General features: G+C 39.6%; 1 protein-coding gene across 5 annotated transcripts in view; it reads right to left on the bottom strand.

Moving 5' to 3' along the window:
* The window catches only part of ENPP3 (ectonucleotide pyrophosphatase/phosphodiesterase 3), an 89,882-nt gene that overhangs the window by 58,389 nt on the left and 11,553 nt on the right, over nucleotides 1-19,940 (bottom strand). For 2 of the 5 annotated variants that reach the window (XM_019831231.3, XM_045058048.1), the window contains 5 exons: nucleotides 12,962-13,037; nucleotides 7,017-7,139; nucleotides 5,143-5,268; nucleotides 2,100-2,160; nucleotides 535-632 (listed from right to left, as the gene is read on the bottom strand). In XM_019831231.3, coding sequence (XP_019686790.2) covers nucleotides 535-632; nucleotides 2,100-2,160; nucleotides 5,143-5,268; nucleotides 7,017-7,077 — 346 coding nt within the window. In that variant the 5' untranslated portion in view covers nucleotides 7,078-7,139; nucleotides 12,962-13,037. Of the gene's footprint in view, nucleotides 1-534; nucleotides 633-2,099; nucleotides 2,161-5,142; nucleotides 5,269-6,127; nucleotides 6,310-7,016; nucleotides 7,140-12,961; nucleotides 13,038-15,705; nucleotides 15,994-18,423; nucleotides 19,032-19,940 lie in introns of those variants that run through there. The other 3 variants (XM_045058049.1, XM_006932012.4, XM_045058050.1) reach the window with 3 other exon arrangements.

Raw genomic sequence — 19,940 nt, 5'->3', positions numbered from 1 at the left:
GTGACCATTTTACAACTGGAGAGAAAGAGCGCCAATAGGTGAGATAAGTTTGCCCAAGGTCTCACAGCTAATAAGCGGTGAAGCCAGGTTCCAGGCAGTTTCATTCCAGAACCAGAGAGAGATACTAGACTTTTTGCCTTCTGGAGCGTATGATGTGCTGACTCTGCTCTGCCATTCAGACTCCTTCAGGATCATGTCCTTGCTGGTCATATTCTTGTTGCTAAGACCCAGAACCCAAGTCTGACAAACACGACTTTTGAGACATTATATGTGAACAGATTTCCATAGGATGAAGTTATATTCAAATACAAAACGAATCACAAGAAACAAACAAAAAGATGAGCATGCTTCAAAAAAGACGAGGAGCCAAAAGCATGAAACTAGGTATCCTGAGTGGTGAAGTCCTCAGGATCTCCAGAGGTCCTGGGAGAAGACAAACTACTAATATGGAAGGTCAGGAAGAAAGGTGCACATCTACAGGATAGCTAACTAGGTGTCCTCATCGTTTGTGTGCCTGTGGTTGTGGAGACTTACTCAGTTTATGAATATTAGGTAGGAGAGTATCCCAGGTCTGCAAATATTCAGCTCTAAATCCATCCATGGAAAACAAAATAACTGGTGGCAATTCAAATCTGAAAGTGGAAAACAGAATTAGTACATGTTTTTATTGTAAAAGAAAAACAAAAACAAAGACGTCTGTACTACTTACAATTCTCTAAATTAGAAAATCCTTAGAAAGCACATTAAGACAATTATCATGTTTTTTTTCTTTCCCTTTTTAAAGATTTATTTTTTGATGTTATTTATTTTGAGAAAGAGAGAGAGCATGAGTGGAGGAGGGATGGAAAGAGAGGAGAGAGAGAAAATCCTAAGCAGGATCCACACTGATGATGATGTTGACTTAATTCTCACATGAAATCTTCTGAACTTGGCATTATTATTGTTATTATTATTACTACTACTACTACTTTAAATTTTTTAATGTTTATTTTTTGAAAGAGACAGAGAGAGAGAGACAGAGGCAGAGACAGAGACGGAACGCGAGTGAGGGAGGGAGACAGAGAATCCCAAGCAGGCTCCAGGCTCTGAGCTGTCAGCACACAGCCTGATGCAGAGCTCAAACCCACAAACTGTGAGATCATGACCTGAGCCAAAGTTGGACGCTTAACTGACTGAGTCACTCAGGCGCCCCTCTACTACAATTTTATAGATGAAGTTCAGAGAAGTGACTAGTGCAGAGTCTCAGGGGCAAGACCAGGAGTCAAACTCAAGTATCCTTTTTATTCTAAATTCTTGGCTCTTCCTCCTGGATGCTGCTGAACTGGGCAACTGGATCTGAGGACTGGGGTAAACCAAAGTGGCATGGTACAAAAACAGACATTATCCACACATTTTTTATATAAAATAATGCTATCTAAAAATGACTGCACTAACTCTTCCTATACCAGGTATTCCTTTTTTCTTCTACCTCATCATCTTCCTCCCACTGCTTGGGCCAGAATGAAGTAGGGAACGGGCATAAGGGGCCACTGGAGAAGAAATCCATCCTCACTGGGACATGATGTGGGCATGTTTCCAGGATTGGGAAAAGTCCAGTAGCAGCCACCACAAACGTGTGGAGGAGATGCATAGGAGGGGTCAGCGAGGGGTTCTACCTCACATGTTCATCACGCATGTACACGTAATGAGTCCTCCTCATCCTTCAAGGCCTACCTTTCCTTGTGAGGCCTTCCATGGGCAAACTTCTTCCCCTTCCCTCAGTAAGTATAAATTCGAGGTACCAGGATGTGAATAGAGAAGAGTTCTGGCTGGAGTAATTCAGATCTAAATTCCAGTCCTGATCATAGGACCTTGGGAATGTCAGTACGTAATAGCTCAACAAATCTTTTTAAGTCATTGTTGTAAGACATGAATCTAAAAAAATTAATTTAAAAATGCTTTGTAGACAAAACTCTGAGTTTGAAATCAGAAGAATCCTCATCGTTTCTTAACTTTATTGTTTTGAAATATAAATATAGTGGAGGAAATTCCACCCTGTGTCTCAACTACATTCCATGTGCCATCTGTTAAAGGAGAATAAAAACTGCCCTCATTCTCACCCTTCTGGACACTGAGACGGCTGGGCTGTGCCACACTCTTCCTTCACCCATGGGGTTTCTCCTAAAAAAATGTAAGATCAAAATCTTTAGACAACTACACCATAAAAAAAAGAACAAATGTTCAATGACCTTGATCTTTCCCAAGTACTTAGTTCATGTTATTCCAATGACTTAAATCTACCAGAACATGTTAAGTGTTATTCCACATGGTGAAAAGGTCAGTGCATCCAGATATTTGCACAGATCGAATATCAAGAAGCTCATCTTTACCAAGAAAAACAAAGGAGATTCATTTAACTGGAAAGGGACAATTAGAAAAAAGGAGTTTAACAAATACAGATACACCATCTAAAGAAAGGAGGAAAGAAATCATGGTGGGGGGTGGGGGGTGGGCAGAAGCAGCCAATGAGAATAATTGATATCAACTGGGAAAACCTGAACAAAGATCTTAACTAAAAAAATTTGACTTCATAAATGTTTCTGTTTATAGAACATTCCAGCTGATTAATGAAGTAGAAATGATAGAGCATAAATGTCATCACTTGCACCCCTTGATGGATATACACAATGATCATCAATGGCTAACATCCCAGAAAAGGTGACAAGCAGTCAAGATGTGCCTCTTGATGGAAGTAATACCACCATCTACGGAGTATACTTGCAAAATAAAAAAATAAATAAATAGCACCTGAATCTGAACAGTCGTCTGATTCTAATTGCAACTACCAATTTTCAGGAAATGAGATGACAAACTGCTTAAGTTACAGGGGATGCAGTCTACAAAGCTCAGACCGGAAAACCGTAGAACAAATGGCCCTTTTACTCCAACATGTAAATTGCAAGGGGAAAAAAAGAAAGAGAACCTACTTTTAAAGGACTTGAAATACATCGGCCACTTGTAATGTATGGAATCTATTTGGATCCTACTTCAGACAATCTTTTTAAAAAATGTTATGAAACAAGCAGAAAAATCAGAACAGTGGATATTTGATGACAACAAACAACAATTGATGTTTTTAGATCTATTAATGGTACTACAATTTTGTTAAATACTTACATTTTTTTAGATATGTCCTGAAAATATTTACAGATGAATATTAACTGTAGGATTTACTTAGAAATAATCTAAAATTTAGGGAGAAAAGCTGGGGTGAATAAAATTACATTTTTTTTTAAGAAAGACAAAATCCAAAACTTGAAGATAAGCAAAAGGAGGACTGATCACCAAACTTCATTTTAATGTCATTCTGGGAATTATCTAAAATGGACGTTATCTAATCAAATGGATTATCTAATTACCTAGGAATGTATACCTTTGTTTAGCTTATTCTTTACCATTTATTTTACCTCACAGTAACAATAGCAGTTAATTGGTAGAAAAGTGATAGCAACACAACTGATTCTCGTCTGATAGCAAAGAAATTTTCCTGTAGAAATGCAAATCATTTCTATCCCGCCAAAAGTTACAGTACTTTTTACCTCATTCTAACATTCTTTCCATACTATATATACTTAGTCTCTTTCATTCTCTTTAAGCCAACTGAACATTCCAGTTGGTTATCTCATGAATGAGCCAATTACTCTTTGACATGGTCACGTTACATTTATATGAGAGTTGTGTTTTTATCTTTTGAAAATTATACTTTGTCAAGATGAGACAAGACTGGCCATTAGTTGATAATTGCTGGGGCTAGGTGCTGGACCATACTACTCTCTTCTGTACGTGTGTTAGAAGTTTATCATAGAATCTTTAAAATTCTAAATTTAAAATGTAAGAGTAACTGGCTGGTTTCTTCCAAAATTATTCAAATGCCTTCAAGCTACTGCTTAAAGATTTAATTTTGGCAAAAATCATGTATCCTCTTTAAACAAACCGTTGAATCCTTACAGTAAGAACACATTTACATTTATTTTGAAAAATAAGCTGAAATGATGAAATTAACTCCATCAAAGTGCCCAGTTAGTGGTGGTAGTAAACTTCTACACTGCTAAACAATTATTTTTGTATCTATTAAGTTTGAACAATATTGTGCAAGGAATTCAGCAGGAAATTTTACCATATGACCTGAGGATCAGTCTTGAGATAAAAAGTTAAAAGTTATATATTTGGGGTAAAAGCTGGGAAAATATAGAGGTCAGAGGCAGTGTGGTCAGTGAACTTATAGAAATAAGCAAGCAAGAAATTATGCTTGCCTTCGTGAATGTAGCAGAATTTTTAATGATACAATACTAAATGTCAAGCAATAATTATTTGAAAAAGAAGTTACCATTTTAGGCTTTTATTTTTCTTTTTTGATAGCTCTTTTTAGTTGGTTTTCAATTACATTTTGTAATAAAAACTGATTCATCCATTAGTGCAAAACCTATTTTCTACTAAGAGATGACAGTTAATGTTTCTTCTATAACATGTTCCTCCTATTCCTCTTATTGGGTGTGGCATTATGAAAAAAAGGTTGATAGCTTGAAGCAATTTTGTTGCTGTGTGTTTATGCTCATTTTTCATAAATTTCATTAGGTGTTCAGAGGGATTAGTAATTAAAAAAAAAAAAAATCTACAGTATCTCACTTAGAGCTGGAATCAGGAGTTGAACCTGTATCCTAATCAGGCTCTGCATTAACTCTCTCACAGTCCTTAATCAGTAATTTAACCAGTCAGGACACAGCTGTTTCAACAGTAACATTGGTTTAACAGACTGATACACAAGCCAGATAATCTCTTTCCTCATGTTTTAACTTTAGGATCTGCCATCTGGTGTCTCAAACCACAAGTATTTCTATCATAGTCATTGGACTAGAGAAACCTTGCCTTACCAAGAAATACAGAACTTTCATCTTTCTCTTCTTTTCTGTAGTCCCTATGTTATGAGCTCCCTCTCTCTACAGCACACAAGCCGCATTTCTTCCCACGGTAAACACACTGGCCATTTCTTCTACGTGGAGTAGCTCAAGATTCTCTGACTCGTTTTCGTTTATGCAGCCTAGACCAGTCAGCTCTGGGGTCACTGAACCCGCGGAGGCAAATGGTTCAATCTCCTCTGCTTACCTTGACAGACACTGTTATAGTCAGCACAGCAGTCTTTCCTCTGCAGACAATCATCTGAACAAGAGCAGAGGCTGGAATCTAGTCTGGTCTCCCCACAACGAAATCTATTGCATGTCCATATTCGAGCTGTAAAATCACACAGTTCGGTTGCCCGCATTTAACTTCTTGTAAGTATCCAATATCAAACATGAATTCCATGCGTTTATCCCTGTATTACTGGGCAGTCAAAGTCTTGGCTTATCGCACTAATAAATGAGAATATGTAAGACAAACAAGGGGCTATCCACCGCTTTTCTTCATTTGGCACGGGTGCAGTCTTTCAAGCAGCAGCTCTGATCCACCTAGCAGGTACACCTCTGAGTTTGGAGAAACTCTGAACACTGGCTCTGTCCCCACCCAAAAGTAGGAGTTCCCAACAGCGATGAACCGTTATGCCTGAGTGATTGTTGCCACCCAAGAGCAGTTTTGTCTAAGGACAGGCAGCAAGGAAGAGGGAGTGACAACAGAAGTAGCAGGAACACGGTCAGGTGGGTAAGGATGTAGGGAGGTCAGGGCACCTCGCAGCTGAGGGTGACAGAACTGGTGGATGAGCCTCCACCATGCCCTTGCTATTCTCCCAGGCTGTGTGCTCAGTTATGACATCAGTGTAAATAAACATCTGTGCTAAAAACAGCAAGAGACTGCACCGCTGTTGTTCCCTAGTGCCACCTGCCAGGAGTCAGTGTCTAAAATCAACATCAGCCCTGTGCGGAGACAAATGCATTGAACAGGTAACTGCTGTGTGCTTCCATTGTGCACAAAGTTCTTCATTGCCCTTCACTTATTATTTACTTAGAACATACTGGGAAAGGTTTAGTAAAGGGAATACACATCTTATCTACAGTACGTTATCCCTTCCCTCTTGTCCTTTTCAGAAAGCGTAATATGAGGAGTTCTGTTATTCTAGTCTTACTCTCCTTGAATCACTAGCCACCCCCGTACACACATGCCATCGCTGGTTTCTTAAAAAATTAAACATTGTGAATGGTCTCTTCTCCCCAGAGAATAGTGTTTTTCAAGTTGCGTTCTGTGGAGCACTGGCATCAGAATCACCAAGAATCACCAGCTTTCCAAGTGAATCTTACGCATCCTAAAATCTGAGAGCCACTGCCAATGAAACTAAATAAGATGATTAACTTGAGTCATAGTGAAACTCCATTGTGACATCTGTACTCCATGCAACATACACAGCATCTTGTCTGCTAGAGACTAGTACTCCTCAACCTCAATCAAATCAAGTGTGGACTCTATGTTTAGTACTGTAAAGGGGGGAATGGTAATCATAGATCCCATACACAAGCCGTTATGAGTTAAATAATGTCCCCATAAAATGTTGGAGTCCTAGCCCCCAATGTCATGAATGTGACCTTGCTTAGAAAAAGATCTCTGTAGACACTCAAGTTAAAATGAGGTCCTTAGTGTGGGCCCTATCCAGTGCGACTGGTATTTTTATAAAAAGGGGAAAGTTGGACATGAACTCACACACACAGGGAAGACTGCGAAGACACAAGAGAACTCTCCGTGAAGACGGAGGCAGAGTTTGGGGTTACGCTATCACAAACCAACAACTGCCAGTGACTGCCAGCAACCCACCAGCTAGGAGAGGGGCAAGGGACAGATTCTCCCTCGTAGCCCTTAGAAAGAACCAACCTTCAAAACAGCTATATCCTGGCTTTCTAGCCTCTGGGACTGTGAGAAAATGAATTTCTGTGGGTTAAGTCTCCCCCTCCCCAGTTTCTGTGTTATGGCAGCCCTAGAAAACTAATATACATCGGATGTGCATTCGTGAAAGCACAACCAACATGTTACAATGAACTTAACCTCAGAGTCCATACTTGATTTCACACAGGTGTCTTCAAAATCCCAGCAACAGTCACCCCGCTGTTTACATTCCATATCACACCGGCAGCTCTCCAGTCCTCTGAATGAAGAATCAAAGCATTTCTTCCTGCAACTTCCTGCAGAGTGGAGGAAATGAGAAAAACAGTGCTTAGGAGTTATCCGGTATCTCAGAGCTGGATGAAGCACACAGAAGAGGTACCTAGTGCGGACCTCTGACATCTGTAGGTCAAACAGGTATTTTGCTATTGCGCTGTATGATTCATCCGTGCAAAGTGATAAATAATAAGCGATTTTCCCCTAGGACTCCAGAGAGGTCCCAGACTCAGAAATACCAGGCAGCATTAGGTGAAGGTAGGGGGGACAGGCAGAGGCTAAATGTAGTGGAATTGGGTGAAAGTCTGGAGCCGGAACAGCAACTATCCACCCCACTCTGTATTCACATTGAAGGCTCATAATCTGGAGAAATTTAGGAAAAGTAGCTTTCCTCACAGAGGCAGACACAGAGGATAGCTACGAGGAGAAAAGAGGAACACGCCATATTCACAAACGTGAACAGATGGTTACCAGACATTTGAGGATAGCAAGATAATATCCAACATAAAAACATAGACCAAAACAAATAAGAAGAAAAAGAAAGAAAGAAAGAGAGAAAGAAAGAAAAGGAAAAAGAAAAGCTTGATTGAAAAGGAAACAATGCAAGGAATGGAAGAGTTAAACACAAATATACACACGCACAGCTAGTGGTGAGATCCTGTGAAGAGACAACATTGTATCCATGAAATAAGAAAGAAAGCTATAATTTAAAAAAGAGAAATAACATCCTGGGAATAAAAACATGAGAAATAAAAACATAAGAGCGGTAATGAAAAATTCAGTAGAGGGGTTGTGGTAGGCAGAATCATGGTTCCCAACATGATTTGTTCCCCTAATCCCCAAGACTGAATATGCTATGCTGTTTTACACAGCAAAGAGACACTGCAGATGTAATTAAGGCTATTACTTAGTTGACCTTAAAACAGGAATGTGGTACCTAAAAGTGAAAACAAAGAAAGTGGAGATGATATTATTAAAGAATTTGCATTATAAAATTCACCAGAACTGAAAAGCTTAAATTATCACATCAACATTTCGCAGGGCAAAACTCACACCAAGAGGTCAACAGGAATAAAGTGATCTTGAAAGCTCATGGAGAAAAATCATAAGCAATATGTAAAAGATCACAAGTCAGAATGGTATCAAATTTCTTAAAAGCAATACTGGAACCTAGAAGATAGGAAAGCAATGTCTTCATTTTTTTTTAAGGGAAAATTATGTTCATCTCAGAATTCAGTATCTAGCCAAACCATTAAGTGTTAAGTTAGGGTGATGAAGATATCTTTATATAGGTAAGAACTCAAGTTAAATCTCATATGCATCCTATTTTAGGAAACTACTAAAGATGTTCTTTAGCAAAATGAGGAAGTAACACAAAGAGATCCAAAAACTATGAGATCCAACACAATGGAGAGTCTAGGGAAATAACAACCATAGGTATATGAGAGCAAACAAAGAGAGCAAACTAAGAGAGCAAACAACACAGATCAGAGCAGCAGGACAGAGGAACAAAAATTAAAATAAAAGATATCACTCTATACCTAACTTTACACTGCCAAAAATGAGAGAGCCAGAGAATGCCAAGAGTTGGTGGGGATACATGGTAAAGACAGAGTAGGCTGTAGCAGCCATTCTAGGAAGCAATCTGGGGCTACTCAACTGAGTTAAAATACAAACCCAAATTATGAAGGACCTTGGGGCAAGCTGAAGGCAAAATATAGGTTGGTACACACACACACACACCCAGGTGGAATATGTGTGATATTCCTCGGACACTCCTGGCTACCCAAGAACAAAGGAAAGGGGTTTAAGCGCTTGCCATGGTAATACGGGAAATTAAAGCAAATGAAAAATTAAATTCCCTTACTGCCTACAGCCCATTGACAAGTCCTTGAGACAGGCAGAGTGACCTCCCTCTAGGAGCTCAGCTGTTGGATAACGCTTTGCTAGGGGCAAAAAGGAATCTCGGCATAACGTTATCCCAACCTTGAGGATCCCGTAAGTCTGCTTCCTTTATCCCAATTGCCCCAAGATATATGCTGGCAATCATACTCCAAGCTTACGGCCCCCCGATATACATCTAAAGGGTCTCATGACTGAGGTTTTATTAAATGGTAATAAATGGCATTTCCCTAGTAACAGCTAGCCCCTCAAGGTCCTGGAAACCCTGCTTCCAAAATTCCTTAGAGACTTACTCTATCCTTGACCCTCTCCCAATCTGAGGGTATGTAATGAGTTACTGGTCAGGACCCCAGTGAAGTTCTTCCTGCCCATGGGTCCTATCCCCATGCTTTAATAAAATCACCTTTTTGCACCAAAGACATCTTCAAGAATTCTTTCTTGGCCATCAGCTCCAGACCCCACAAACCCTCCATCACCCCAAAATTTCATCACTAAGACCCAGGAATTCTATCCCTGGTAGATGATGAAGCAATCTCACACAAGTCCATAAGGAACCTGCAGGATATATGTGGTGTAAAGGAACTAAAGTCAGTCAGGCACCGGGGGGAGGGCATAGGTTAAATAGTACATTAGATACATGCTAAAGAGTATTAACTAGTAAGTAGATAGATGCATAAGAATAGATGCATGATAACAATGTAGATCGATCTTAAGAAACATCCAGTGAAAAAGTAACCAAAAAAGTGTTATACCATTTATATAAAAGGCCTTTACATTTTTATATTCACTCACCTGCTTTGAAACATTTTCTGCACATGGTTTCTAGGAAACAACAATCACCTGGCTTTCCTCCCACATTCCTGACAAATTCTTCCGAGGCTTCATCTGTGGGTTTTTTCCCCCCACTGCATGTTCCCAATTCTGTAAGGTTAGTGTGTTCCGGTCACATTGCTTTAAGTCCCACGTATGATGCTGATAACCGCCTCACTGTATGTCCATCTAGAACTTCCCTTCAAAAGACAGCCTCATATATCCAACTGCCTTCGTGGTTTTTCCTCTTGGACATCTAGTAGATATTTCAAATTTAACATGTCCAAAAACAAGCTCCCGATTATACTCCCCAAACCAGCTTCTTCTACAGTGTTTCCCATCTCAGTTAGGGAATTTCTGTATTTCCAGCTGTTCCTATCAAAAATCTTGAGGTCATTCTTCTCTCTTTCTCTGTATCCATTCTGTCAATAAAATCTATCTACCACATCAAAGATATCCAGGACCTAAACATGTCTCACCAGTTACAATCACTGCTGTAGTTCAAGACATAAAACTTGTATGGATTATGGCAATAATTTCCTAATTGGTGTCCCCACGTCTCCTCGTTTCACTCTGCCATTTATTCAAACACAGTAGCCTGAATGAGTGTACCGAAAGCAAACCACAGCATGTCATTTCTCTGCTCCAATCACTTCCCAGCACTCTCAGAATGAAAGCCTGTGGCCATATTCAATCTATCAGCCTCACTGATTTGGCTTCTCTTCAGTCCTTTGGTCCATCTCATTTTATGACCAACCTCCTTCTTGTCCTCTTAGTTCAAACTCACTGATCTTGTTACTTGTTAAATGAACTTGCCAGGCAAGCTCCTGCCTTAAGCCTTTGCACTTGTTTTTTTTCCTCTTGCCTGGAATGTCCCTCCACAAATATCCCTGTTTCTCCCTTACTTCTTCAGCTCTTTACAAAAGTTATTTCACATACACCCCCAATCCTACCCCAACTCAATATTTTATAATCCCCTTTTCAGTTTTACTTACTCCCTAGCACTTTATCATATATATATATGTATATATATATATGACTTATTTATTTTTTTAGTGTCTCCCTTCCATGCTAGAATGTAAACTCTTTGAAGTTTCCCAGTAATTAGAATAGTACCTAGCATACAGTCAGTGTTCAATTATTGAAGAGTAAGTAAAAAGCATGTGCACATAAAAGAACACATTTTTTAATGTTTTATTTATTTTTGACAGAGAGAGAGAGAGAGAGAGACAGACAGACAGACAGAGAGACAGAGCATGAGTGGGGGAGGAGCAGAGAGAGAGGGAGACATAGAACCTGAAGGAGGCTCCAGGCTCTGAGCTGTCAGCACAGAGCCCGACACGGGGCTCAAACTCACAGACCGCGAGATCATGACCTGAGCCGAAGTCGGATGCTCAACCGACTGAGCCACCTAGGAGCCCCAAAAGAACACATTTGTAAGAATACATACAAACTCAAACTAGAAGAACTACTTTTAAAATTCACACTGCCTATGAAAAGCAGGTTAACTGGAATGGAGAATGGTGAAAATGGTCCAGGGTTGGGGATTAGGAATCAGTGGTAAAAGAATGAGGAGGTGAATATTTCAAGAGTGCTGGCAAAGGAGGGGCAGGAGTTAAATACCAAAGTCCTGGAGGGGGTGGTGCCACATGAGGGTTGACAGATGGAGATAAAAGGACAAGAATAAGGAACAATGACACTGGGAAGCCAGCCAGTAGGTGCAATAAAATAAGGAAGTGAGAGAAACAGTCAAAATAATCAGAGATTTTGTTCAGAGATTAGTATGTGTCTCTTGCAATTAATTTACGTGATGCAAGGATAAGAGAACCAAGAAGTGATGTACTGCTGTGCACACTTACATCAGAATACTACTACTAAAGTGGCCCAGCAACACTTGTTAGATCTAGGCCTAGGGCTCTGTAGTTCAGAAACACAACCTGTAGCTCTGTACTATAATTCAGTACATATAATTTTGAGCCAAGTGACTCAAAAAAGATAGTAATTTTCCAGGTAAGGTCCACCTTTTCAGTTCTGCCATGTTCCCATGCTATCCTGGGAGCACTGAGTGTTTGTTAATTTTTAAGTGAAGACATAACTGAAAAATTGTTTATCAGTCTCACCAAGAGTCTCCCTAATGAAGAAGCAAAAAGACCTTCCCCAAGGGAGTCAAACTAAAAGTTAATCGGCCCAATTAAAAAGGAGAACAAATGGGGCGCCTGGGTGGCTCAGTCGGTTAAGCGTCCGACTTCAGCCCAGGTCACGATCTCACAGTCCGTGAGTTCGAGCCCCGCATCGGGCTCTGGGCTGACGGCTCAGAGCCTGGAGCCTGTTTCCGATTCTGTGTCTCCCTCTCTCTCTGCCCCTCCCCCGTTCATGCTCTGTCTCTCTCTGTCTCAAAAATAAATAAACGTTAAAAAAAAAAAATTAAAAAAAAAAAAAAAGGAGAACAAATGATCTCATGTCCGACCTCCTACTTCCCCTTAATAAAAGTACCCAAACAATACATAACAAGACTTAGACAATGCTTGTAAATGATTTATTTATTGTTCATATTGACCAGATATTGCAAAAAAAAGATGTATTTTGATATGTTGCAGCATCTTTCTCCTATTTTTTTCTTTGCTTCTCAGGAGGAAAAATAAAGAAACATGAAGCTTTTAGTCTGCACTACATTTCAAGAATGTGTCATTGCCTAGCCAAGAAATGGTGAGATTTCAAGAAGAAAGTGATACCTTCTCCCAGGAGGTCCTGGGAGGGGAGTAACCAAGACTTTTGAGGCCAAGTTTATCAGCAGGTAGGAATGACTAGAGTAGATGCTGAGACAGAAGGAGTCTTTGATCCAGTTATCAAATACTCTATGAAGGTGAGAACAAATGAGGGGAAAATACAGGAATGATATGACTCTCAAAGGAGTAAGGGGTGGGGGTAAAAGAGTGAAGTCCAGAAATGACATTGGATAATGCTAACCACAGATGTGGGCTCCCGATAAGTGCAGTGTGGGAGAAGAAGAAACCTTGGATGAGACTGCTCCACGCAAGAGAGAGGGGGCTCAAGAGAGGGGACAAGTTTCAACGGTAAAGGTGGGGAGAAAGGAGGAATCAGGAAATGTGTTGAGAAAACACTGAGGGGTTACCTTGCTCCTCTTGTCGCCTGAGTCCAAGCCCCAGGCCCAGTCCAAGTGACACAATCACCAACAAAGCAAGGAGAACCTATATTTAAAATAAGGAAAAGTGACCTTTACAATTTTTAAAAAATGTACAAAGGTACAAAGATCCCGCCCTCCGTCAGTGAATCTACAGATCTTTTAATTCCAATGTATGAGTCCTGGTTAGTGTAACCCCAGATTGAGTTAAAGTATGGATGAAACTACGAGGGCCATTTACCTTTGCCCACTTCTCATTCTTCACTAGGTACCTGTTTGGAGATGACTTATCTAAGAGCATTCCTGAGTTGTGAAATCGTTAACTACCTCATTCCTAGGGAGCAGGGGTTTCCCTCCCAGCTCTGTCCTATGGAGGGGATGAGAATAGTTAATACGTGTGAAAATACAGCATTCAAATAATTAACTGGCAAATGATCGCTTTGATCTCTAGCACAGACAACGATGTGGAAGCTCTATGACCAAAGATTGTGTGTGTCACTCATTATCACTACTGCTGACAAGGCTCTTCAGTGTAGTGGACTTTATGCAATGACTAGAATTAAACTGTGATGTAATTGCAGAGAATTATTCCCACTCACCTTTTTCCCCACCCAGTAAGTCCAATGATAAGCATGCTGGATGACAGAGCTTGAAAAATATATATTGCCATAGAATATGAACACAACAGACACATGAATTACTTAGGAATGTATTTTACAACTCCAATAACCTTTGTTATAGCTTTTTAAAAAATCACTTTCATAAAAAACACAATAACAAAATTTGCTTCGATAATACTGTAAACCACTGATTTTGTTTTCACTCTGAAAATCAACTGGAAAATTAACATATCTAACTTTAGAACAGCAGTGGATTCAGGGACTGGGAAAATATGTGAAAATACTATGTAAACAATTCTTTTTTTTTAATATTTTATTTTAAGTAATCTCTATACCCAACGTGGGGCTCAAACTCACAACCCCGAGATGGAGAGTCACATGCTCTATGGACTGAGCCACCCAGGCACCCCCTATGAAAACAATTCTTACATAAAGTCTGAAACTTAGCCCAAGTTTCAGTGACCTTCCAGCATTCAGTGGAAAGAATGGAGAGGGAAAAAGTGAACATAAATAGTTACTAAATAGCATCACTAGCACTGAGTCCCTTATTATGATGCTAAAAAGCCACACGTGACCAGGACTAGGAATACAAAGCAGGGAAACACTGGGATATAGTCCTATGGTAAACCTCATAGATTTACAAAATCTATGTAAATCATAGATTTAAAAATTGGTATATTTTGGTTTACATCTTATCATTAGTCCTTTTACCATTCAAACTTGATGGGAAAATAAACAGCATCTAGCTGTCCCTAGGATGCTCTAGAACTTTTTCCTGTTAAATCTTAGTGTCTGTTTCCTCACGACTCTACTTGTTCTGTGTATTTTTGGCTTGCTCTCACATTATTCTGTAAATTCCCTGAGAAGAAGCTTCATTTTTTAAAAAATTTTGTTTAAAGGGGCAGAGAGAGGGGGACAGAGGATCTGACAGGCTGACAGCAGTGAGCCGATGTGGAGCTCCAACTCACAAACCATGAGATCATGACCTGAGCTGAAGTCGGACACTCAACCGACTGAGCCACTGAGGTGTCCCAAAGAAGCTTCATTTTTAATCTCCTATAATCACTTCCTCTAAATGAGTAATTCTGAGTTAGCTTCTCGATATTTAGGTGCATATGCATCTTAAACTATTTATGCGAGCTACAAAATGGGCAGGGGAGAACTGGATGAGAGCCAGCAAGCAGGCATTTGAAGTCTTGTGCCAGAAACTCAGCAAGAAGTCAGACCTACCGGCCTACTTGAAATTCTTGGTTGACAATATGACTTTTACAACCATGAAAAGATGAGATTGCCTAAAGGAAAGATATTTAGACAAGGTTTGGTGGAATGCTATGTGCAAGAAAGAAGAAAGTCAGCCAAGAATGCAGATAAAGAGAAAAGTCATAAAAATGGGGATATCAATGCCATCACAGAAGCATGGGGAGAGAATAATTCAAGATGAGAACAGAACAATATCCACATATTGTTGTTATGGAGACACAGCAGGAGGACAGAGGAGAAGGAAAGATTTTCAAGGAGATGACTTCAGGAGAGTGAAAACAAGCAAGGGAACAGGGAATGAATGGGTGAGTGGTGAGAAAACCGGGGCAGTGGATGGAGCTCCCCTTCCCCAAACATTTGAGAGAGTAATCAAATCAAGGAAAGCTTTATTTTTCAGAACAGGGAAGATCTTAACATATAAAAAAAAAAAAGCAAAGAGAAAAAAGGTAAAAGAGACTGTCTTTAGGAGTAAAGAAAACTAGATAAAAGCAACAGTCCAACAAAGAATATGACATACAGTGATCTTTGATTTTTTACACTGTGGTCTTAAAAATATTCACGCAATAAAATGGTGATTTGGGATGGGATTATAATCGTGCTAAAATCAATGCTGCAAAGTGTTTTGCCACAAGATGCCAACTTTTTAGGATGGATCAGATATTAACTTGTTATTCAAATTTCTTAGGCAAAATGGTATTCAAAATATTAACGTGGCATTGGAGCTGTCACAAGGGCCAAAGTGAATGCAATCACTTAAAACTTTACACTCAAAAAGCAACACCAATGTAAATGGGGAGTCATACACTTAACATTTATCACAAAGCTACAAAGACTGAAATTAAAAGCTGTACTTACAATACAAATTATTTTATACGTCCTAACAGTGCTCCTCTTGACAGGTTCTTCCATTGATAGAGTCTGCATAGACTCCATTAGCCGTATAAACCTGTTTTACTAGAAGACAGTAGTACTCCCTCCTTTTTCTAGTCCAGCAAAGAGAAACTGAATGAGTTACACAGCTGTGAGTAACTTCAATGTTTTGGAAGGTCACAGCTCGTTAATGATTGGACAATCAAAAGGGAGGAAAAAGGCTGTAATGACAATAGTGTCATGAGATGAAAGTCCTCTTCCAGGACATTGTAGACAAATACTACATATTAATAAAAGTATATGTAACAATAATAATAATCAAATTTTAATACAATTTGATCATTTGTTTTCTTCAAAAATAACCCAAAACAAATGGTTTTGTTATAGAAATTCCAGGGAGTTTCTACATTTGTAATACACTTCATTTCACAGTTGAAAGTCAACATACTAAAAATGTGCTTTAACCATATAGGAATCCCATAACTCTGTTCAATTTATATAAAGTACGTAATTATAAAAGAATTATGTCTTCTGTTTTAAAGGGTTCACGGTTTGAAATGTTTTCATACGTATTATCTCATATCAAACTTAACAACATCCCTTATAAACATTTTATTCCTATTTTGTAGTTGAGTCAAATAAAGGTCTGATTATTCAAAGTCAGGTCTGTGACTTACTTGTCCCAAGTCACATATTTACTAGATTCCAGAAGTAGAACTGAAACCCAAGTCTTCTACTCCCCAAATTCAAGTTAACTTTCACTGAGCAATTAAACTCGCTCTTTTCTTCTTTACATAGACCAGAGCATCCTCATACATGCACTTCGTGCTGAGAAGGGGAGTACAGGTTTATGATGAAAGAAATAAATTAACAGCAATGTAGCCAGAGAGTTATGGTAAATGGTGGGCATAAGCTCTTCCAGCTTAAATGACCCTAAGGCAGTAATTCTCAAAATGTGATTCCCCGGAACACTAGTCCTGTGAAAACCTCCTTGGTTGCATAAAGCTTTAGAACTCTTTTCTAATGTAAAGATTATTAAAAAAAAATCCTGTAGGCTCAGTATAGTCTTTGGAAAACACTAAATTATTACAATCTTAAAACCAGTGAAAAGAAATAGGAAAAGAATCTATCCCAATATACAATGACTTATAAATATGAATATTATTTCTGAAAGTCATGTCAAAATCCCTTTTTCTACTATTGGAGCCCATGCCCTTAAGGAAAACTGCAGAATAAGAGCCATGTTTCCTTTTAAGGGTTTGTGCTGTTCTTTCTCAGCTCAGGATACCCCCCCCCCCAACTTTACCTTCATGCCTAACCAGTGGAAGTACCCGCATGAGTTGCTGACACAGAAGAAATGAGTTTTAGAAGAAGATGCCATAGAGATAACCTAAACCTAAATCAAAGTCCAAAGCCTTCTTTACATGGACAGCAAAGAGGTAAACAAAAACATGTTTGGATGCCTTTGGCAAAAGGTTCTCTGCACACGATAGACTTAGAAATACCCCAAGTAGTTTTTTTTTTTTAATTTTCGTTTTTATTTTTTAAATCCTGAAGCCCAGTCCACTTCAACTGAATTAGAATCTTCTGGATTTGGGGCTAAAATATCCCTCCAAGCCATTTTATATGTAACCAAGTTCAGTGTAAACACTTTGTTTTGAGCAGCACATGCACTTTTGAATTCTCTTTTGCAAATATTTACTACGGATTCTACTTAAACTTTAGGTTTAAGATAAGACTAGAGGACCTCTAGAGCTTGACTACTTGCCCAAGATCACCTTGGTTAGTGCTATCTCAGAAGTCAGATTCTGCCTGGTGTGGAAACTGCCACTTCAGGGGGTACTGTTGTCATCATTGCTGTTGTAGCAAACAGATTGTAAGAAAGAAAAATCCAGTCTACACCACAATTTGTATCAAAATTAGGAGATTCCTAGGAATTATGGCTTTTATCTAGTTTTCTGACATATAGCTTAAATTTTTCTATTTGCACTTAAGACAATCTATCTAGTCTGCCTTGACTCTCATTAACAGTGCTCTTACTTTTACCTTCCTCTCTGTGATGGTAGTTTTGCACATCAGTTTGGCTAAGCTACGGTACCCAGTTATTTAACCAAAAGCTAATCGAGGATATTGCCATGATGGTTTTTTTTTGTAAAGGTGGTAATATCTACAATCATTTGTCTTTTAATGAAAGAAGATTACCCTTAATAATGTTGGTGGCTTTCCATCCAGTTTCAGACTAAAAGAACAAGAAATTTTGCCTCAAGATTACACCATCAGCCCAAGTTTCCAGCCTGTCAGCCCGCCCTGCCCTGTAAGTTTCAGACTTGCTAGCCCCCACAATCAAGTGAGCCAATTCCTTTCTCTCTCTCTCTTCTCTCTCTTCTCTCTCTCTCTCTCTCTCTCTCTCTGTGTGTGTGTGTGTGTGTGTGTCTTTCTCTGTCCATCTCCTTCTCCCTCTCCCTCTCCCTCTCCCCCTCCCTCCCACCTCCACCTTGTTCTGTTTCTCTGGAGAATCTTGACTGATACATCCTTTGAACATCTCACATTTTTCCTTCTTTTTAAGAATTTACCTTATTTTAAACTCCCTTCCTTATTTGGCCCTCCAGGATCTATTATCTTGGTTTTTGTCTTCTTGATTTCTAACTCTTAGTCTTGGTATTTTCTATAATAATTTGTATACCTTGACTCCAGAAGTCTTACCTGGTTCTGATACCCCAGTTGCACTCAAATGCTCCTTGCTGGTACTCTCCATGATGTCACTTGATTCTATACCAACTTTGTTCACCAGAATACCACCGACTCTGGCTCTGTCTTTTTGTTACTATATTCATTACCTCTCCCCACTGCCCAAACTTCCTTCCTCTCTGCTTCTACCCTCATCCTCTATCTTTTTTCAACCCTGAGAACACAAAAACACCAGATAAGAAAGTCAAGCGGCCTCTGATAAAGTCTTGCCTGTCTCACTTACTGGTTGACTCTTAACACCAAATTCTACATTTTAAGGTGATCTCAAATTATCTCAAAATTACTAAATTAATGGAAAAATATCTTAGTCCTTCAGATCCTGAGGTGAGTAAACCTCAGGGAATTTACCTGAGACACTTACACGCAGGAGTAGTAGAGACGTTAGATTGTCCAGTCTCTAGTCATATTTTCTGCTATTAGCAATTCCCCGAAATGAACCCTAACCCCAACCTTTTTTGAGTGTCTCAAGTCTTAAAACTTATTCCCAACAGGGGCACCTGGGTGGCTCAGTTGGTTAAGCATCCAACTATGGCTCAGGTCATCATCTCACTGTTCATGAATTTGAGCCCCATGTCAGGCTCTGTGCTGATAGCTCAGTGCCTGGAGCTTGCTTCGGACTCTGCGCCTCCCTCTCTCTCTCCCCGCCCCCACTCATGCTCTGTCTCTGTCTCTCTCTCTCTCAAAAATAAATAAACATTAAAAAGAAAAACTTATTCCTAACAGTTCACCTGAGCATTGGACTCTGGACAAATCCACACCTTCCATGCAACTTAGACTTTGGAATACACTGTACAGTCACCTGGATCTGATCCTATTACTCTCTAAGTTACTTGAACCTTGTAAGCCACTGTATTCTTTACCCTTGTAAAAACTAGAACAATCTGCACCTTCTGGGTTCTCTGAAAGCTTCCCTGTGCAGACTGTAATACTTAATGGCCTAGAACACTTATGCTCTCAAAGGCAGCGATCATTACATCTCCTACCAATCATAAATATTTCTCACACTCTACAAGGTCCTTGTGCCCACAGAATACTGAGAACTTTTCTAAAATCAAAGAAAAAAACAGCAAGTATGCTGCTGTCTTGGGAAAGCCCCGGGGGGCATGCCAACATCAACTTCCTTAAGGCTCATAAACCTGTCCTTCCTGGTTCCAGCACTAGAGCTTTGGTGGTAGTTGGACAAGCCAGACTGGGAAGGCCCAGAGAAACTGGATACACTGAGGGAGGTGGTGAAGTTGAGGCAGATACTGGGCTCAGGCCCAGCAGTAGGAAGCAGTCCGTTAAGGTTGAAAGACTTCAAATAACACAATAACAGAGGGGCAGGTGGCCAACTTCAAGGAGGGCCTCTTTTAAGGAAAAGGCAAAAAAAACCTACAGAGAGGTTGACGAGCATGCCTAGCAAGCAAAAAGCTACCCTGATAGGCAGTTCCTTAGTATAGGAAAGGCAGATGCTAGTCTTTGGCCAGTGAAGA

The sequence above is a fragment of the Felis catus genome, chromosome B2, assembly GCF_018350175.1.
Source record: "Felis catus isolate Fca126 chromosome B2, F.catus_Fca126_mat1.0, whole genome shotgun sequence".
Classification (NCBI taxonomy): Eukaryota; Metazoa; Chordata; class Mammalia; order Carnivora; family Felidae; genus Felis; species Felis catus.
This window is presented reverse-complemented; position numbering and strand designations above follow the sequence as displayed.